Below are 23,143 nucleotides of genomic sequence, written 5' to 3'. Positions count from 1 at the left end.
AATCAACTTTTTTTTTTTTTAAATTCAAAATTTACTATGGCGAGACCTAATAAGATTACAATCATACTAACATAGTATAGGCACATGATATTAAATTATTTTATTAAGCATTGCAAGTTGTCATCTCGCAAAAGTTTAGATAAAGGGCGAGTATTTGAGGACTCAAGCAAGGGAAGCCACCACCCCATCCTGATTCTCAACTTCAACGTGGGAACCACATCTCACTCCCCTCATCATCATCGTTTTATTATAATATAAGGTTATGAATACATATGCCGATTTGTAAAAAGTGGTTATCAAAGGAAATAGAGCACCATAGGATCCTCCAAAGTCACAGCTTCCAACCTTAAGCAACCCAAATCCAAGTAACAGCTCATAACTTTACCAAAACCAAATCCCCACACTGTAAAAGCACACACCCATGTTAGCACATGACTTCACATACATACATGCACACCTGTCATCGCTCTTTTTAAGTTCACTTTATCATTCTCTTCCTCTTCCACTTCCCCTTTCCACTGCCTTTTTTCAAAGGGTACTACTCATTTACCCCTTCAAAATTGGCAGTTGCAATGAACGGAGGATTTCAGATCTCTTCATAGAAGACGCAGCAGCAGCAACCAGCACGCAAACACTCTATTTAGACACCAACACTCCTTTCATTTGCCCCACGAACGAGAGTCTGTGTGCTCTGTGGTCGAGAGAGAAGTTTTATTATTAAATGGCGAGGAGAACGGACGATGAGTATGATTATCTATTCAAGGTGGTCCTGATTGGAGATTCAGGAGTAGGGAAGTCCAATCTGCTCTCCAGATTCACGCGCAATGAATTCTGCCTCGAGTCCAAATCTACAATAGGCGTGGAGTTCGCAACTCGCACAGTGCAGGTAGATCAAATTAGATCCCTGCTCTTCTCTTTCTATCCAATACCTTTAACCTTACTCGCTTCCAAATCTGGTAAAACCCATCATTGTTTTATTTCAGATATGGTATGGTATGGATCACTGTTAGATTGCTCAATGACATGTTATTGATTTTGGAGTTGTGGGTCTGCTTAATGGTCCACCATGGTTGGTGGGTGTTTTTTTTGGGTCTTATGCTATAGAAAGGAAGCGTAGGATTTAGGGTCGATCCCCACATTTTGAAAGGGATTTAAGCTATATATTGGGCAATTCATCCCATATCTTGTTTTGTGAGCAGAATCTCAGTGCTGGTATTTGAAATTCTCTGATATTTATTTATATCAAGTTAGGTTGAACTCATCGAACATCAGCCACACACATCATGTTTTAGTTAACTGGATCTCGGTAGCCTTCACCCGCATCGTGTTTTTCCGAACCCGATACTGGTGGCATACGTCAACATCCTGCTTTTTAGGAACCCAATTTCTGTTGGATCCACCCACACTCGATCTTTTAAACTGAAATTCATCGACATATATTGGTATCTCGTTTTGCAAACTCATTCTCAGTAGTACCCCCGACATCGCATATCTGTCTCTCATAACACAACACAATCTGAGGATAACCAGCCCGCATATTCATGCTATGGATTTTAAATTTTAATCTGGGACAAGTTACCAAACCTTGTCTATTAGAACTAATTTTATTTAGAGTCGGGCGACATTTCGTTATTCCTCTTACAACCTGTTAATTTGAATCGAGTCTTTGTAACGCCTACACCTATCTTATTTAATACTATGTCCAGTAAAACTAGATATATCATGCTACTAATCCATATCTTGTAAGATCGAATTAAATCTTTGTAAAATGAGCACCTGTCTTGCTATCTTTCCCAAAATCTGCATAACAGTTTAACAGATGTTCTGCCCACACACTATTATCTGGTTATGTTAAATGCTTTCAGTAATAAATTACACAGGATGTTCCATTTTTGTCTTTAATTACATCACCGTACTATTAGCAGTATATTGTTATGTGACTGCAATCCTGGTAATCACTCAACAAATGATCCACCTACGTCTTAGGAGCAAATACTGAGCTTCTCTTGCTTTGAACTGAATATCAGAAGCCTCCTCCCACATCCCTGTAGTATTCACCGACACATTATTATATTCAACTTAATCAAAGTCTCCTGCAACATCCGCTGGCATCTTGTTATATCAAATAAAATCTTTGTACCATGAATCTATTTTTGGTCATGTCCAATCATATCTCTGTTTGTCAACTCACATCTTTCTGCAATGTTTTCGGTAGTGGTTTGGCAAAAGATCTAGCACCCCCACCTCTAGTTATGTTTAATAAATTTGGGAAAATATGCAAATGATCAGTTTTTGTCAACTTCAACTAAATACCTGTGGTGTTAATCTCAAAGTTAGTTGATGACATGATGTAATAGTGCCAAACAAATGATCTATCTAGATTCTGAATGTTACATCTGGTAACATGAAACTAAATCTTTTCAGATATAGTGGACCGAATAATACTGTCTTGTTAGCTTGAACTATGGTTCAGTAAAATCCACCGTCTTCTGTACACCACTTCTGCGTTGTGCTAAACTAAATCACAATCACAATGTCGGCCCTGGGGAATGATCCAAGATCAATAAAATGAACTAAATCTTAGCAATATCTGGCCACATGTTGTCATTTCAAACTCAGCTCTGGTAGTGATCCGTGAGTGATCCATACACAAACACAAATCTGCTTATGAGGAGTCAATTCTCAGCAGAGCTGTGTTGAACTACATCCTAATAATATTCATCCACATTCTTTTATTCTGCAGACAGTTTTCGTCATATTTCATCAACTGTTCCTTTTTGTATGCCTGTAGCTGAGTCTGTTTAAATTAAACCTTTCTAACAAAATACAATGGCTGCTTTAGTCTTTTGAAGCAGTGATCTGTAGGAGCCTACCCCAAAAAGATTGGACCATTATAATTTATATGTTACTTTGAATAACTAAAAGAGAATGGCAGGAAGCCTGAAAAAAAGGATCTTTCATGCAGATTATTGATATTCAGAATCTCATTGTTCAAAAAATTGGTGTTGGCAAACAATTGCTGAGGGTCCAGACATTGAGTCATTGGAAAAGTTGGTGCAAACATTGGAAAATCTTGGCAAACTGCAGCACAAATCAAAAAATACAAATAAAGATAATTTTATTTTCCGTATCTATATATATATATATATATATATATATACATGTCATAAACTAAGAGCAACATCAAATAAGCACATTGGCACAGAAAAATGGAACAAAACACCAATATATATCATGTAGTGGATGCCAGATCCTAAATGATACAACAAAGTCAGTACTAAAAAATCCTGTTCGTTGTCCATTCAAGACTAATAAATACAAAAATATCAAATATATAATAAATGAATCTCATAAGCATTATTCATCTATAGTGATTAATCCAAGTGTGAGCTATTGATTCTCTCTACCCCTTTTGCAAGTAAAGGCAATGGCTCATCCTGTCAAAGGAGAAGGTCTGTGGCTGGAGATAGATGGCCATTTGTGAGCGTCAACTTTCTGTAGAAGGTGGTGTTGAGGCATCAGCGTCCAAACTCTTGCCCTCTTCCCCCATCAGCATCGATGGTCATCAACCCCTACCCCTTTCCCATGCTTCTACTAATGTACCTACTTAGATGCCTCCTCCATAACATGCCTCTCGATGTGCACCCTCTCCCATGCAACTATATATAAAAATTTTGCTCATGTATGTAGCATGTAAGAGGGAATATGGAAAAATGGCACCAAGAGCTGTACATATTTGAAACAAAATAGAAATACATGAACATCGAGGCTCTAAATGGCATCCAGATCCTGAAGAAATGATGCTACGACAAATAATTACATGTCAGCAAAATTATCCCCTGTATTGCAATGTTCCACCAAGACTCTAGTATGGGGGGACGCACAAGGGGGGATGTGTGGGAGTACCCTCAAATTTTAGGGAAATTTAGAGGGGACGAGGGGAACATCAGTGCATATATATATATATACAATAATGAAAGTATAAATACATTGATCCCTACATAATTAAATTAAATAATGAAATACATTGATCCATACTCATCATTCATACTGATGCATATATCATTCATCCACAAGATTCAATAATGAAATACATTGGTCCATTTTCATAATTCTAGAATCGACGTTGGTTTAAAAATTAAATTCATCTTTCATCTAGATTCTAAATTGATCGAAAATTTAAAATCATCATTCATAATTCTAGAATCTAATTAGTACTAAACAAAATAGACTATAGTAGATACTGAAATCTGAAGACCAGAATGGTAAATTGATATAACTAAAACTCAAAAATAGTAAAGAGTGATGAGTAAAAGAATCAGTTTAAGGTCATTGATATCTAGAGTCGACTCAAAAGTTAAAGCTGAAAATAAAAAATGGGCAATGAGCTTTGAAGGAGTGCTGTCGGGGAGGAGAGGCAATAGTTAACTGGTAAGTCAGATAGCACTGCGTGGTAAGCCAAGTAGAGGTAAGCTTGTTAAATCGAATTAATGAGTTAGGAATTGCAAATTAGTTTAGGTTTTGATATTTGTTATGTATTTTTCTTTTTAGTTTTAATTATTATTATTAATATTTTTTTGTTAATTTTGTTTTTAATTTTTTTTTTAAATTTCAAGGGCTATTAGACAAAATTGAGGGGGACATGTCCGCCTCTCAAAAGGGGTGATTTTGGGCTTGGTGCTCTTGATTAAATGCTAATTCTAGACCCTCATACTTGATAGAATCTAACAGAAACATTGCAACCCCCCAATCCTAAAATCTTGAAAACTATTAAGTATGTTGAATTTTGAATGGGATATGAAATTATATTTTCTCCATATGAAGTCTGATGTGGTTGGAACCAATGTTTTAAGACTCCGACTCCGACTCCGACTCGACCGAGGATTGACTCCGACTCCGACTCCGAAACGGTAATGACTTGGCCGACTCGATTTCAATGACTCGGTCGTTGTAAAAAATACATTAAATATTTATTTTTTTTATAAAAAAACATAATTTTAAATATTTTAAACATAATTTTAAATATTTTAAACATAATTTTAAAGATTTTCATTCATGTTTCCAAACACACAGCATTATAATATAGATGGAAGACAACATATGATCAAAGTAGGCTCATGAACCAATCCATTATATCAAAATGGTACCCAATGGCAATACATAGTCAGCTGTCATACATGATCAAAGACTCAAAACAAAATACAAATAACCAAGGAGGCTAGAAATGGCCTCTACAACAAAAGTAAACTGTGATGGTGACCAGACTCCAATACTAGTACTACTGGCTAGTAGCTACTGCCAGAGGAGCCAAGATCATATCGACCAATCTCTGGATCATCATCATCAGAGTCAGACAAGGGGCCCCATGGCTCCTCCTCATCATCATTGTCTCCAACTGCAACTGTAGAAGTGGTGCCAGTACCACTAGCAGGCTGTGCAGCAGATGCAAGCTGAGATAAAGTAGATATGCGGCTGCGCTTCTGTCGTGGCTGAGCAGAGGAAGCACCTACAACTGGAGTCCTACTCCTTGCTGGCTGTGAGACTGAGGCTGGTGGATTGGGATCTGCATTCAACTGAACAGGCTGAAGTGGATGTTCAACTTCAAGTTCATCAAGATCCTCATCAGGATCAAACTCTGGTGGACGACTCTCCACTACCCAATCTGATGTTGGATCAATGTCTTCCAACACAATGGGATCTGAATCAGGTCTTTTGTTCAGCAATTGGTTTCGTCTGAGCCGAAGGTTGTATTGGACAAAAACTAGATCATTCAACCGTTTTTGATCCAAACGGTTTCTCTTCTTTGTGTGAATCCTCTCAAAGACAGACCAATTGCGCTCACACCCAGATGCACTGCAAGTTTGACTCAAAATACGAATTGCAAACCTTTGCAATTGAGGGCACTGGCCACCAAAGGCCTCCCACCATTGTGCTGCAAAAAACATAGGAGTGTAATGAATTATGAGTTAGATGAAGGCTGAAGCTCAACAAAATTACAAGTTATATCTAACTTTCAAATTATAAATGATTTAACAAACTTTAATAAAAAAAGTAAAACTGTAAAACCATTAAGAAATTGAAAATTGAAATTTTTGTTTACCTGGCTCATCTGCTTCTCTTGCAATCTTTGCTAGGTTCTTCCCAAAGGTACCTGTTGCATTGCTGAAGGATGTGACCTGTTGATGTATCTCCAGCTGATCAGACTCCGATGGGATCATGCGTTCAATGCAATCAACCAGTCCATCTCTGACCTCCCCCCTCAAAGCTCCTGACTCCTTAGCTTTATAATGATACCGTGGGTTCAAAAAATACCCAGCTGCATGTATAGGGCGATGGAGTTGATTGTTCCATCTTTCATCAATGATTGCCCAAATGGGCCCATACTTTGCCACTCTCTCCTTGTATGCTGTCTTTATTTGCTCCTTTGCTTGATCCATAGCCTCATAAATGAAGCCCATAGCCAACCTTTCCCCATCCACCAACCGCAACACCTTAACTAGTGGCTCAGCAAGCTTCACAATCTCTGCTGCCTTTCTCCAAAAAGTTTCTTCATGGACTTTCCTTTTCAATTCTTTGCCTTCTGGTTTGTTAGACCAATTGCTTTGATTCCATTCATCATTGGAAAACATCTTTTGCAAGTTTCTATGTTGGGAAAGCATAGATTGCAATGTCAAAAAATGTGTAGCAAATCTAGTGATGGCAGGCCTAATAATATCCTTGCCTCCAGTGTGTTTCCTCATGAGACTCAAAACCAGTGTATGATTGTAGATAAATTTTGTTATGCTTTTGGCATTATCTACAGTGTTTCTGACCCAATCTAATTTTCCAATATCCTCAAGCATGAGGTCTATGCAATGTGCAGCGCATGGGGTCCAAAAGATGGTCTTGTGTTTTTCCTCTAACAGTTTACCAGCAAGAACATAGTTAGAGGCATTGTCTGTGATGATTTGAACAACATTAGCCACCCCCACCTCCTCAATAACCTCATCCAATAGCTGAAACAACAAGTGGCCATCTTTTACCTTATCAGATGCATCAACTGATTTTAAAAACATGGTTCCCTGTGGGCAGAAGACAAGAAAGTTTATGATGGTACAGTTTCTTTGATCAGTCCATCCATCTGACATGATGGTACACCCTGTTCTTGCCCATGAGTCCCTGAACTCTTGCAAATACTCATTAATGGATTGAATTTCTTTCTGCAAACGAAACCCCCTTAGCTCTTGCATAGTAGGGCCTTTGAAGCCTTTTCCAGCAGCATGTATGGCATCAAACATAGGCTCATAATATGGTGAACGAGTAGCATTAAAGGGGATATCAGCATCATACCACCATCTAGCTATGTAGTCACAAGCAGTCTCCCTCACTTCTTTCTTCCAATGGTCATCTAAAGTGGGCTGAATTTGACCTTTACTAACTTCAGGACCATGTGCATCTGATGGAGAGGAGGGAGTGAAATAACTTTTGATAGTCACATCACCCTTTGTCAAATTCATTCTACCCTTTCCCTTATCTTGAATAGAACCAAAAGAGGGAGGAACATAACGGAAAGGGTTGGATGCCTCAGTTTGAGGGATAGAGGAAGAACCCTCAAAATCATAGTGGGGGTTGGTAGCCATCATTTTTTGTATCTCCCTCTTCCTCCCAATTTCAGCCTGTATCTCTTTTTGCCTAGCCTTATCTGCTTTAAATTTCTCAAAGCTGGCCAACAAATTCTTTCTAATCTCCCCAATTTCATCAGAGGTACATGCGGTAATTTGGCCTCTAATCCCTGCCAAGTGTTGTTTCAGCCTATTAATGCCCCCAGGACCTTCCTTAATTTTCCTATGGCAAAATTTGCAATGCATCTGACTATCAACCATTTCAACATATGCCCAAGCAGGATCTTTTGCTCTAGGTGCCATTTTTTGACTAGGAAAACAATCTGAAAATGAAAAAAATAAAATAAAAATTGATTCAATGTTCATTTATTTGACAAAAAACACTCTCTAAGCTTTCTTGATATGCACCTAAAATTTACTAAGCAAAAACAGATTTATAGAGGTGGAAAAAAATACCTCCAGGCACAAACTGCCTCCTCAAGCTTGCTCCAAGAATCAGCTCCTCAATGCTGCTCCAAATGGCTGCCCAAGAAGCTCCTCACTCCAGCTACAATGCTCCTCCAAGACTCCTCACTGCTGCTCCAAAACAAGCTCAAGAACTGCTCACTAATTCTCAAAGAAGACTCTCACTCAAATGCATAAGACTGCTGTGAGTGAATGAGAGCATTTGGCTGTCTTAAATAGGGTTTGGGAGGGGGAAATGGACCCCAAAAGCATTTAACAAATTACTATTACCCTTTAGAATCCATAAACTGCATTTAACTTTGTAAAAAATTACAAAAAAAGTGAAATTTTTTTAACTGTTACGCTGCCCAGCCGTCCCTACATTGACTCGGCCGAGTCATAACGGACCCGGCCGGGTTGACCGAGTCACATATGACTCGGCCGAGTCATTGGATGACTCGGCCGAGTCATATGTGACTCGGTCAACCGAACCGGGTAGCTCACCGTTTCATTGCCCAGGCCATCGACTCGGTTCGACTCGGCCGAGTCGGAGTCGATTCGGCCGTTTTGTAAAACAATGGTTGGAACCACTCTCAAACATCTTGAGTCATTTCATGGTAATGTTAAAAATTTAAGTAAAAGGATCCTTTTACTTTAAGAATTTAACATTACCATTAATTACATAGCATTTGTAGGCCCCTAGGGTTGAATATTAAGCTCCCTCACTCATAATTATTGTTTTTAAACAAAATTAAAGGGGATGCCTAGCCCTTTTTGAGGGGGGATGCCTAGAAGCACCCTTTTTTGGGATTTGCGTCCCCCCACACTGGGGAAACGTTCCCCCTTGCGTCTCTCCAAAAGGGGGATGTGGGGAAATGTTTCCCCACATGTCCCCTCGTCCCAGGTGCGTGGGGTGCGTGCACCCAGCTTTGGGGGATGAGTCCCTGTGGAACACTGCTATATTGGGATCCTCATTGCCAATAGCACCCTCAACCTCCTCGCTTGGCCTCTGCCTTATACACTAGGTGCATGTGTACTATTGCATGGTGCTGCTTGTGGATCCAAGTCCAATCATCCTGTAGTTGCTCAAGTCAACACCGTCCAATTTTGATGAAATTAGTGAATCCAAGCATAAAAATGAGGCAGAAAGATTAACATGCCTAATTGGTGGTTTGGGCTTGAGTGAATGATACATTTTTACTGTGGTAATGAAAGATGAATTCAACAGTGAACACCATCAACAGTGGGGTACATCAATGAGGCAGAACGATTAACATGCCTATTTGGTGGTTTGGGCTTTGAGTGAATGGTACATTTTTACTAGGAGTATGATAGATGAGTTCAACAGTGAACACGATCAACTGCAGGGTACATAGAGGCCTTGCTGCTCTTGATTAAATGCCAATTCTGTCTCATCATACATCATAGAATCCACTCTTGATGTCTGTAATCTCACCAGTCCTACAAACACTAAAATCCTGAAAATTGTTAAGTCAACCGAGTTCAGAATGGGATATGAAAATCTTCTGTTTACATAGGAAGTTCACTATATCTTATTCTATGGCATGTCACTACCATGTACTCCACGGCATATCTATCGCTACATGTATTTGGGGGTAGCAAATGCTATGAAATTAGCATTTGTGATAAGATATCGTAACAGTTTGGATGTTAAACATGATAATGGCTTCACTTACTTTTATGATGAAGATCCGTTTGCATTGGTAACTACATTGACTGCACACATGGTATTACCAATATCACCATAGCCTTCCTTCAATTGATCTTTCTTGACAATTCAATATTGCCAGTTATTGCTTCTAACAGGAAATTAAGTAAAAAAATGATCTCCCAAAAAAAAAGGGCTTATATTGGCCTTTTTTCACAGCCCTGGCAATATTTTTTTGAAAATATAGCAAATTTTTCTCAAAATTGTTGATTTTTCAGAATTTTTTCTAAGTACTTGATTTTTGCTTGGTGGTTCTCCATTTTGGTCTTCTACTCATGGGTACTCATGGTTTTTTGCATTTTTTTTTTGCGAAATTTCAGCCATTTTCTTAACTATGCAACTGACCACTCATTCTCAAGAGTCTCTACAGAGAAGGTATAAGCCAAAATGCTAAAGATAAATAACATAGTAGAAATAACTTCTAATATATTACTCATGAACCTTGAGTTTATTCTTCTTACCCTACTCCTAAAGGGGAAAATACTGTGCGATAAAAATCAAATAACCATTGAAGCCACCTAATTGTTGTGGTCATCCTTTGAGATCTATCCTTGTGTTTGGTGATGAACCAAAACAACAACAGATTCAGCTGCTTCCAAATGCCTGCAGCAATTTCTCATATTGTGGTGCTGAGCAATAAGATCAACCCCTGATCATTGAAGCAAGCACCAAGATCATTTCCTCACTGATTTGTATTGCTGCATACATTGTCCATCCAATGCTGGACAGGACTGATTAGAATTTATCTCTGGAATATGATTGGGACAGCGCACCATCAAGCAAGCAACCATCACTGGGCTCTGCACATACTGTCAAAACATTCTCGCATGGCCGAATCAAAGTCTCCCATGATTTTTCTCTCTTGCTGCTATAAGAATCCTGTGGTATAGGATCAAGAAACAAAGGGAGCATGTTTTGACCATAGTATTCAAAACCGGAACCAGTGACCATATTGGTCCGAGGTCCACCTATCAAACTAAGTTTCAAACCAGAACCGGTCAAACCGGGACTGGTCAGATCTCAATGAACCGGTCTTTTAAAAAATACATGAAATAATTAATTTATAATGAAAAAAGACAATTTTTAGGATTTAAAACCATGATTCCAAACCAATAGAGACAAGATATGGCAAAGTTTTCTCATCTATATACCATGTAAAGGTGAATATATCAAAATGGGCGCGAGTGCAATACATATCAGCGACAAAATACATAATCAATGTGGCTCTAAATGGCCTCTAGAGTCCAAAAACATTGCTACAAGCTATGTGGCCACTGACCTACTACAAGTCTACATATCAGTGATCAACATGATCAAACTCATCACCACTACTAGACATTGGATCATCAACATGAGCTACATAAACATCACCAGGCTCAGAGTTTGAGGACCCCTCAGACTCCTCTGCAACCTTAGTAGTAGTAGTCGTAGCAGCAAAACTAGACATCAAAACTACAAATCATTGATCAACATGATCACTCATGAAACTCATCATTGATTCAACACCACTAGAAATGGCATCATCAACAAGAGCTACATAAACAGCATCTAGCTTGAAGTCTTCAAGTTCAGACTTAAATTGCTCAACCTTTATAATATGGTAGAAATTGAAAAAGTTTAACATGATCAACCAATGATTTTGATTTGAGTGAAGAGTTCATCTCCTCAACCTTATAATATGGCAAAAAAAACTTAGCATGCCCAACCATTTTTTTTTTTTTTTTTTTTTTCGAGTGAAGGGTACATTTTTGATTTTTATTAAGGCCATGGTAGAGGAGTTCAACAATCAATAGGCTCAGAGTTTGAGGACCCCTCAGACTCCTCTGCAACCTTAGTAGTAGTAGTCGTAGCAGCAAAACTAGACATCAAAACTACAAATCACTGATCAACATGATCACTCATGAAACTGATCATTGACTCAACACCACTAGAAATGGCATCATCAACAAGAGCTACATAAACATCATCTAGCTCAAGCCTCAAAGTCTTCAAGTTCAGACTTAGATTGCTCAACCTTATAATATGGTAGAAATTGAAAAAGTTTAACATGATCAACCAATGATTTTGATTTGAGTGAAGAGTTCATCTCCTCAACCTTATAATATGGCAAAAAAAACTTAGCATGCCTAACCAATTATTTTTCTTTGAGTGGGGTACATTTTTGTTAAGGCCATGGTAGAGGAGTTCAACAATCAATACCACCAACATCAACAAAGTTCAACAATCAATGCCACCAACATCAAGGTACTTAAAGGGCTTCATGCTCTTGATCAAATGCCAATCTCATACCCTCATGCATGACAAATTCAAATGGAAACATTGCAATCCCCTAGATCCTGAAATCATGAAAACCATTAAGTCTGCTGGATTTTGAGTGATATCTAAAATTCTAGTTTCTCCATATGAAATCCAATGATGTGGAAACCACTCTCAAACATCCTAAGCCATTTCGTGGTAATGTTAAAAATTTAAGTAAAATGATGAACATCCTTTTACTTTAAGAATTTAACATTACCATTGATTGCCAACATTGCTAGGGTTGAGATGTGTGAGGCAAATGAGAGGGGAGGCATGCTTTTAAAGGCTTGGAGGGGCTGTTTTTGGAGGGAAACAACCCATAGTTCCCCTCAAAACCACTCACGCATGCTCAAAACCACTGTGCATGGGGTCTGCAGCCACCCTGGTAATGAACTGGGCGGTTTATGGCCGGTTAATGCAAACCCTAGCCCCCGTAGTTCAAAAAACCGGTTTTTCTACCGGGGGGATCCGCCCAAGCAATGAACTGGCTGGTTTGACTGGTTTCTGGTTCGAACCAGCCCGTTTTGAATACTATGGTTTTGACATGATATGCAGGGTCTAGTTTTGAATATTTGGCAGTTTCAAAAAAAATCTGCAAACAAGCTGCCCCCTTTCTCTACGGCTGCCTTATTTGGAGTTAAGGACTTAGCATAGATTTCAGGCTTTACATTTCTTTCTTGCTCTTTATATAGGAGACATTTTGTTGCTCGATCATTGTACTCAAGTGACCTGCTTTTGTGGTCATTTGTTGGACATTAATAGAATTATCTATTCTTATCGTATCTGCCCCAAGAATACCTCTTCATGTTAAGAGCATAGACAAATCGGATCTGAACAAGCACACGAGAATGCATCTTAAGGTTTGCTGCCCCAACTTTGATGGATGAAACAGACTGCCACACATCAAAAGAATACTATGCTGCTGGCCATGTATGTGACTGCCCAAAAATTGTACTCTTCGGCTGATTTTACATTTGTTTGATGCATGGTAAGAGCAGTAGTTGAAAATATTAATGCTTGAATTTGCTCACTTCTCATTCTTTCCCTCCATGTACCATCATCTCATGAAGGAATTGCACATCATGGTGCAACCTTTTTGTCCACTGCTGAATCATATGGATGTGGATCGGTGAAACTAAAAAATGTACAACATCCCTCAACATAGTTTATATTTGGCTGTCCAAAACCAAGTGAAATAGACTCTGTATTGTTCTCTACAGGTATCATGGGTTTGCACTTGAGGCTGATTGGAAAATTACGTAAATTTTTCTAGCTTAGGTGACTACTGCTGTAATGTTCTGTCATTAAATAACTCAAAAACATAATTTATTTAACAGCAAAGAATTAAGTTTTTGAGCATTGCATCAATCACACAATAGCTGAAAAATGAACAGCGGAAGAAATAAAACACATATAGGGATTTATTCTTCTAATAGGCTTTTTATTTCTTTGATGAAAGGTTACAAGCTAACCTCTGCAGCTTGCTTAAAGTAGTTGCTATACGATAAATACCATCATCTCAAACGACAGTGTATGGCTTGTGAGACAGAAGTTAGTTTTGTCTCTGCCTTTCCTGGACAACAAACCACTCTCTTCTTTCAACACTGAAGCACACTCCAACAATCTACAGAAGACTGTGTACAGCCAGACCTGAGGGTGTGTGGCTTGTGCATGAAGAAAGGACAACTACAGCTGTGTTACAGCCCAAACGGTTACAGCCAATGGTCAGGGTAGAGGAGTTCAACAATCAATACCGCCAACATCAACCAAGTTCAACAATCAATGCCACCAACATCAAGGTACTTAAAGGGCTTAATGCTCTTGATCAAATGCCAATCTCATACCCTCATGCATGACAAAATTAAATGGAAACATTGCGATTCCCTAAATCCTGAAATCATGAAAACCATTAAGTGTGCTGGATTTTGAGTGAGATCTAAAATTCTTGTTTCTCCATATGAAACCCAATGAGGTCGAAACCACTCTCAAATATCTTGAGTCATTTCATGGTAATGTTAAAAAAGAAGTAAAAAGATGAACAATCTGCATGGGCTGTAACATGGAATCCCTAAAGTAAGGTTGCTAATCTGCCCTTTAAACATAGATCAGAAAATCAGATTAGTAAAATGATGTTTGAAGGTTAAATGTATAAATGGTGGAATTCAAGGAGACTGGTGCCTTGTTCTTTGGGCAATGGAACAAGGTTGCCAGAGTAGAGAGCGGGGCATCTGTTTTATATATGTATGTATTTATATTATATCGCATATATAGTAAAAAAAATATGCAGAATGCCTAATTAGGTGTAGAATATATGAAAACATGCATATTTTTATGTTAATGAAGGTAGAAATGGCATTTGTAGTACATTAATGATTAATCATTCAAGCATCAATCATCTACAATCTACATTCTAGCAATTAAAAACAAACATGCAGTTTTTTAAGCCATATAATTAGTGTTCCATGGGGACATGTCCTCGAGAGTGGGGGGCACGCCCCCCACTTTTCCCATGTTGTGGGGATGGGAGATGCCTAGGGAAACATTCCCCCATGTCCCTCTTTGGGGGGAACTTAGGGATATGCACGGGGAAATGTTTCCCTAGTTTGGGGGATGCCTTTCCCCAAAAGGGGGATGTTTGAGTGACCCCAGTCCCCCATAGATATTTTGTCTAACAACCCATGAATATTGGAAAAAGGTAAGGGATAAAGCTTTGAGGAAGGACCTTGGTAAAAGTGACATTCTCCTTTATCTTACCTTTTCTATCCTTTCTCATTTATCTTACCTTTTCTAAAAGTGACATTCTCCTTTATCTCACCTTTTTCTATCCTTAAATTTTTAACATTACCATTAATTGTTTTGGGATGTTTGAGAGTGGTTTCTGTTAGTTTTTGTAGATCGGATATGTGTTCTAGTCTCAGACTGTGTCTGTGTGGCTAGGAACATAGGTAGCTTAATTATCTCCAATACCCTGAAAAAGTTTCAAAGTGAAATGTTTTAATTTGCTGGTTTTAGTTATTTTCCTAAGTCTAACTTAGGGAAATGGTTAATTAATCGGGATTAATTGAGACAAATCGATTTGCTCTAGAGACTTTTAAAAAAGTGATTTTTAGAAGTCAAGATGATCTTAGCCATTGAATGAGTTAGATTGTGGCCGTTGATTCGTCAACGAGAGATTATAAGACGAGATTGATGGGGCCTTTGGAGATCATTTGAACAAACAAATCTGCAGTGATAGCAAGGGCGCAGTTATAACATGGGAGACACCAGCAACGGGGTTTCAACAAGAGAAATTGAGGAGAGAATTTCTAAAGAAATTCTTCACAGTGATTCCAAGTTTTCGAGAGAAGAAAGGAGGCCAAATTATTTTGCAGGAGGAAGGCCAAGGCAGGAAGTGTGAACTAGAGACTCGTTTTAGTTGCCAATTGCCGGAACAATTTCCTGGAGGCAGTTGGAGTTGGTCAATCGAGTTGTTGGAGGCACTATCACTCCTGAGATTGATTTCTTGGAGGTAGTGCGAGTTGCCGAGAAGGACAATTCAAATTTCCAATTAGCAAGTGCGTGTTGCAGGAGGAAGTATGAATTGCATAGGAGAAGTCAAGTTGGTTTGTGGAGGGAGATTCTTGATTTCCTAGTTTGATTTGGTCAACTATGGTGAAGAGAAAAATTGCTGAGCTTTGCCAGTGAAAGGCAAGCAGTTTATGCAATCCTTGATTTGCTGAAGAAATAATATAAACCCTCATCTGTAGAACCGGTTTTTCCTTCGAGGTTTTTCAAGGGACTATTTGGTATCAAAGTCCAATTTCTCTGTGTGTGATATTTTCTCAGTTCGTATGATTAATTTTTGGTGAAATTACAATTGTGTTTTTATTTAGTATTTGCCATGATTAATGTCTAGAAGATAAATAATTTGCAAAGATAGAAGGATAATTTTTAGTAACTGCAATAGAATTATCACATGGTATCAGAGCTGTTTATTGAAGCACAAATTTGAGGGCAAAAGAGGCTCAACGCAGGGCATAGGATAGAGAAATCAAGGGTTTATAAAACCCAATGCAACTTCTTCAGATTTATTTGGGTTTTGTCTATTTTCTGAGGGTTTTCAGAAATGTCTTTAGCTGGATTGAGAGATCAAGACAAATTGGATGGAGCTTCTAACTTTGATGTCTGGAAAGCCATAAGTTCTTTGTTGTTGGAAGAGAACGGTCTCAAAGAACATGCAACCAGTGTTGTAGTTGTACCAACATATCCAACACAACTCATATGTACAAGGAGGATGCGAAGGCAAGAAGAATAATCCTTGATGGGCTTAAGGATGATATCGTTCCACATATCGTAGATTTGGATACAATGAAGAAAATGTGGGATGCCATTCTAAAAATGTTCTAGGATGCTACCATAAGCGGAGAAATACCTAGATGAATAAGGGTGAAAATGTTTTTATTTACCTCACGAGAGTCTGTTTTGTCAAGGATGTGTTAGCAACTGTCGGAGATCAATTAATCGATGATGAACTCGTGAGAACGACCTTGAATGGGTTCTCAGAGCAGTGGGATGTGTTCGTTTAGGTGATCAATGGGCAATAGACACTACCGAGTTGGGATCTATGCTGCTTGGAAGCGGGAGTGGCGAGCGACAATTTTCAGAAGCCTCTAGGTGAGGAGCGATTTTTATACAATATATATTTTTATATATTTTGATGCATATATGTAAACAAAAGCATGTAGAATGATGAATTAGTTATAAAAAACATAAAAACATGGATTAACCATATACCATCAATCATCTAGTAGTTATAATCTTCATCAACCACAGGGCTACAAGTTAAAACAGCTTGATTCTCATAAATCTTGAAGTTTCAAACTTTCAAAATTTAATATATAACGTTTGTCATCACTAAAGTTGTACTTGTAACCATTACCAAACTATAACAAAGAATATCAATCATGAAATGAAACATTTCAACTTTCACGACAAATCATACTCATAATTAATGAATCATTACCAATGAATTACAATTGCCAACTTCAAACTTCAAACTTAAGTTGTCATATATTGTTTACAAAAAATGCCATAATAAATATGAAAGAGTCAATAGTGATAAAAGGAACTAGAAACTAGAAAATATAAGTAAATCTACTATCTACTAAAATTTCCTCTTGCCATGAGAAATTTCTAATTTCTTTTCTCGTGATCTAGGAGCAATAGTCTCCTCTTGCATAGTCATACGACCACGTCCAGAACCAGAAGGCACATGATCTCCATGTGGGGCTGCAGATGGAGGTGGTGGCAAAGATGGTGCAACTTGAGCACTGCTAGTGGATGATGGGGGTGGCATGGCTGCTGATGATGTTGTTCCTGCTTCATCCTCATCGTTCAAAAGTTTTGTTTCCAATTGTTCTAAAATTTAAATGTATGACTCCATCCTCCAAATTTTCCTCCTCTAGGTTTTTGTCCCAAGTGATAGCTGCTCACAATAAAGTGTCAGCAACCTCAAGTTGTAGTGCACATAAACCAAGACTTTTGCCCGGTTTTCAATGAGGCAGTTTCTTTTCACATTGTGAATGAAGTTCTAGGTGCTCCAAGTTCTAACACCTCTTTGCAAAAGAGGTATTAAACACCTGTGAAAGCACTTTAACTTCCAATTGTTCCAAAGGCCCCTCGGAGACATACATGTTCCACCATTCAACAAGATCCATTCTATCTCTATCATCAATCGCAGTCAAAGAACCATACACTCCATTTTGACTGAAGTATTTGCTTAATTCTCCACGCAATCTAGCATACTCCTTCCTATTAGGCACCATCTTGTCTAATGCTAACATATACCCATTTTGTACCTTTGGATCTGTATGGGGATTTCTCCAAACCCCACCCTAGGTGCAGGTTTGGCCAACCAAGATGGAGAGTAGTATTTTGGTGTAAGGAGGCTGAACATATCTTTGATTTGCCCTAGCATGCTATCCATATGATCATACACCTCCCCACTCACCGATGCATTTGTGTCTACAAAATGAATCATGTTATAAATGGGTTTGATGAACTGCAAAACATTCCTCACACTCGCCCAAAATTGACCATCAAGAACAATGCCCTCCACATCTTGAAAATCTTTCCTGTTAGATGCAGTTGTGACCCTGCCCTTTAATTTTGACCATGGTTCACTTGATACCATGCTAGCCAATGCCTCTCTTACCTTCAAAAGGCACCTAAAGGTGAGGTAATAACTAGCAAATATAGTCTCTACTATCTTCAATAGCTCCAACCCTGAGTGACTACGGAAAAGGCCATGGGTATTGCTATGACTAGTAATGATTCTTATCATTTTCTTGCCTTTCTTGTACAATGAACCAATCCATTTGTATTGAGGTTCCTTTATCTTAATAATGTTGCGCATAAAAAAGTTCAATGTGTGAACCAAACACCGCAACCAAAATATGTTGGGGTATCTATCCTTAATGATTGCTCCCGCTGCCTTACAATATAAGCATTATCAGTAATGACTTGGATGACATTGTATGGCCCAATACTTTCAATTGTTTGAATTCATGGTTCTGCAATGTTGATGTGGGTCTTAAACTCATTTGCATAGTCATGAGTTGAAAGGAAGACTGCACCGGTGGTAGACACACCAAGAACACTTATCAATGGCTTGCCTTTTACGTTTTTCCAACCATCAAATACAATGGATACCCCATATTCATTCCAAGAATTTGTGAATTTACCCAAACCATTTTTTATTTTGCCTTTTTTTTCGATCAAGTCCCATAGTTCTACCTTTGTCATACTAGGGATTTTGTATCCTTTAGGGGCATCATTAATGGCGACAACCATTTCATGCTAATAAGGTGAGTGAATAACATTGAATGGTATGCTATATGCAAAGAGAAACTTTATTTTTTTTGCATCCAGTCATCCCTACAACCTTTATCAAGGAGTTTTGATATTGTTCTACGCCTTAAAGGGATGTCTGTGCCTGTGGCGGCGAATCCACTGCCATGGGTGGATGTTGATGGAGTTCTTGCAGTTGCTCTATGTGTGCTAGTGGTGTCATGTTCACCCTGTGATCCTTTTGATTGGTATTGTGTTCCCTCTTCCCTTATATATTTGGTTCTTTGTTGTGTTGAAACATTTGCACAGGCTTTGATTCCTATTTTTTTATTTCCATCCCATACCATTTTCCCACATAGATGCTTTCTGGCATGGGTATATGAATCTGTATAAGTAGATTTGCAATGGGGGCATACAAATTTAGTGGTTCCACCCCCTTTCCCTCCTCCAAGCCTTGTAACATATTCCAACAAGGGAGTTTGGTCTACCTATGTTTTCTTTCCATCATCTTCACTCCCATTATCCTCCTCTTCCTCTTGGTACTTCTCTTTTGAAGGTTATCCTCCACCACTACCCACTTCTTCATCATCTTCATCACTTCTTCTTTTGCTTTCCAACACCATTATCATAGCAAAAAATGGAACCAACAAGATAAGGCTAATAAGCCATATACCCATCATGTTTGTTCAAGGTTGAGATTATTACTTGCCATAAAATGAGGGAGGAATGGGAATGAGTAGAAGAAGAGAAGAAGAACATTTGGATTCTAGATTCATTCAAGATATTTTTACACAAATGTTACATGGAAATAAAAAGAATGGGATTGGACCCTACCTATTTGGCTCTCTAACAATCTCCCTTCAGTCTCCCAAGCTTGCAAGTCCAACAATCTCGTTTCAATCTCCCACAATCTCTCTCACACATGAGATGATGATAATGAGGGAGGGGACGTGGCCTTTTATTGTTTTTGGCCCCTCTCATTTCTCTCCTTGGCCACACGCAGACTTTCTTGGAGTTGGAGCAATCGCTCCCGTATCACTCCCCACCTTTATAAATCGCTCCCAGATTGACGGGGAGCGATATTTGAGTGATCTCTCCTTGATCGCTCCCTGAAAACTAGGGAGTGTTTTTTTTTACTGGGAGCATGCTCTCGAAATTCATTCCTGGTGTTGTTCGCTCTCCCTTGCAGCCCTGGTTGGGATCGATTGTGGAGTGATTTCACTTAGGAGGAGCTTAGTTTGAGTCTTGGCTGTGGCGACAGTAGCAGTAAAACCTAGAAGCGTGAGGATGACAAGAACATGGCCCTAATAGGAAAGGGCAAGGCCAAGAAGGGCTCTAGCAAAGGGTTCAAGGGAGAGAAGAAGAAAAAGGACTTGAGTGAAATTAAGTGTTTTGGTCGTGGTCAACAAGGACACTGTGTCAGTCAATGTCCAAACATGAAAGAATAAAGGGAAGCAACAGACAACAACTTCAGCGGATATTGATGAGCTTTCTTTGAGACTAGAGGATGAGTTCGCTCTCATAGCTTGCCTCTCTAGCTCTACCTCCATAGGGGTCTGGTATATTGGCAGTGGTGTGTCATGTCACATGACGAGAGTTAGAGAATACTTTTCTAGTTACCAAGAAGAGGAGATAGGCTTCCAGATTCAGATGGGCAATAAGTCCAAGTGTACTCCAGTTGGGAGAGGGACAATTACCTTTTAGAGGGACTCAAGCAAGAGCACTAATGTTACAGGAGTGCTGCATGTGCCAGGTTTAGGGATGAACTTGATTTCAGTTTCAACTCTTCAGGATAAGGGATATGATGTCTACTTTTGAGGGTCGAAGGTGTACATAAAGCACAAAGATTGGAAGTCAATGAAACAGATTGGGGTGAGAAGCAACAAGTTATATTAGTTGCAGTTTGATGCCCCAAAGGAACTAGTGAGCAATAACAATAACAAAGACATGGGGGAATTATGGCATAGGAGGATGGGACATATCCATCATGGAGCACTTAAATTATTTAGAGAAACTGTGACAGGAGTTCTAGAAATAAGCACGGAACACAACAATGTGTGTAGAGGGCGTGTGCTTGGGAAGTTTGCGATGGCAGTGTTTCCAAGGAGTGACAGTAGAGCCAAGGGTGTGCTGGACCTGATACATTACGATATATGTGGCCCATTGTTTACGAAATCTCTAAGGGGTTATGAGTATTTGGTGACTTTCATTGATGATATTTTTCAGGAAGACCTAGATATACTTCTTGAAGACAAGGGGCGAAGTCTTCAGTTGCTTCCAAGAGTTTAAGGCTCTTGTGAAGAACATGATAGGTAAGAGGATAAAGGTTCTTTGGACAGATAATGGAGGTGAGTATGTAGAGAAATCCTTCAAGGAGTTCCGTGCGAAGGAGGGCATCAAGAAAGAATGGACAACTCCATACAACCCACAATAGAATGGGATTGCGGAAAGGAAGAATAGGATGATAGTTGGAGCAACAAGGGCCATACTATATGACTAGGACATGCCTAGATTTCTCCGGGCAGAGGTATGTAATACAACAATTTACATTCAGAATATGGTTCCTCACAAGGCTTTGGGAAGATGACACTCGAGGAGCCATTTACAGGAAAGAAGCCAGAAGTCAGACACTTCAGGATTTTTGGCAGCATAGCTTATTGTCACGTTCCAGATGACAAACACACCAAGTTGGATTTGACTGCAAAAAAGGGATATTTTGTTGGCTACAACAAAATGTCCAAGGCATATAGGATCTACATTCTAAGTAGCAGGAAGGTTATCATGAGACGATTTGTGAAGTTTTAGGAGGAGAAGGCTATTAGAAGATCTCGCGAATTGCCAACAATTGATCAGAGTGAGCTAGCAGAAGCTCCAAGGGATGAACAAGGATCTTAGGCACAGGGCAATAGTACAAGTACAATCACTAATACATGCACTGGTATAGGTGCAGAGGAGAGTTCATAGTAGGTGGAGCAACAACAAGTGGATGAGGAGCATGAAGCTCCATCCACCACTACTGTGAGAAGGAACAAAGAGGTGCTTCAGATGTTGAGAGATGCGCAGGAGTTTGTATGAGATCTTAGATCGAGCACTAGGGATAGGAGACCGCCATAAAGGTATTCATGGTACAAGGCATTGATGAGTGAGCTCATTGATAGTAAGCCTTCCAGTTATCGGAAGGTTGCATAACATTAGGTGTGGCAGGATGCGATAGTGAGTACAACTCGATCATGCTGAATGATGTGTGGGAGGTTGTGCCCAAACCATTAGATATGTAGTGATTGGTTCTCATTGGATTAACAAGATCAAACACATTGCAAATGGCAGTGTAGAGAAGTACAAGGCTAGGTTTGTGGCCAAGGGTTTTGCTCAGAAGGAGGGCATAAACCGTGAAGAGACATTTGCTCCAGTGGTCAGATACACTTCCATTAGGGTCGCGATCTCTCTAGCAACATAGATGTGATGGCAAATTTATTAAATGGATGTCAAGATGACTTTTTGAATGGAGGAATAAAAGAGGAGGTGTACATCGAACAACCAAAAGGATTTGAGTTACATGGGAGGGATACCGACGTATGCAGGTTGAGGAGAGCACTTTTAGGACTCAAGCAAGCTCCTAGAGCATGGTATGGTCGGATTAGCAATTACTTGCAGTGGATGGGTTTTGTGAAGAGTGAGGTAGACTCTAATCACTACTATTTGATGGTAGGAGGTGAGTCTCTCATTCTCATGTTATATGTGGATGATCTATTTCTAAGAGGGTCACTAGGAATCATAGAGGACTGCAAGAGGGACTTGGTATTGAATTCGAGATGAAGGATTTGAGGTTGATGCATTATTTTATAGTTCTCTAGGTATGAAAGACAAATAGAAAGATCTTCCTTGGTCAAGGGAGATATGCTATGGAGATTCCTAAGAAATTTAGGATGCTAGACTGTAGACCCATGTCTACTCCTATGATTACCAATTGGAGGAAGATATATGTGTTTGAGCAAGAAGAGTGAACCTTATGTATTTGGTCATCACAAGGCCAAACATTTGCTTTGCGGTCAACACTCTTAGTCTTTCATGGTTGAATTGAAAAGGGTACATTGGTCAATAATGAAGCATGTGTTGCTATATATACGAGGTACAGTCAAGTATGGTTTCCATTTACTCGAGGTGGTGTTTGGTTGATGGGGTATACAGATGTAGACTGGGCAGGTATTGCAGTGGATCGGAAAAGCACTTCAGCGTGTTGCTT

General features: G+C 39.1%; 1 protein-coding gene across 1 annotated transcript in view; it reads left to right on the top strand.

Moving 5' to 3' along the window:
* Positions 1-492: 492 nt before the first annotated feature.
* RAB11C (RAB GTPase 11C) overlaps positions 493-23,143 on the top strand; it is a 69,854-nt gene continuing 47,203 nt past the window's right edge. The window contains exon 1 of the mRNA XM_089394972.1: positions 493-886. Within this exon, the coding sequence (XP_089251098.1) occupies positions 722-886 (165 nt within the window). The 5' untranslated portion in view covers positions 493-721. The remainder of the gene's footprint in view (positions 887-23,143) is intronic.

This window comes from Pinus tabuliformis, chromosome 1_2 (genome assembly GCF_031772625.1).
Source record: "Pinus tabuliformis cultivar Carrire ecotype Pingquan chromosome 1_2, CPIR1, whole genome shotgun sequence".
Taxonomy (NCBI): Eukaryota; Viridiplantae; Streptophyta; class Pinopsida; order Pinales; family Pinaceae; genus Pinus; species Pinus tabuliformis.
This window is presented reverse-complemented; position numbering and strand designations above follow the sequence as displayed.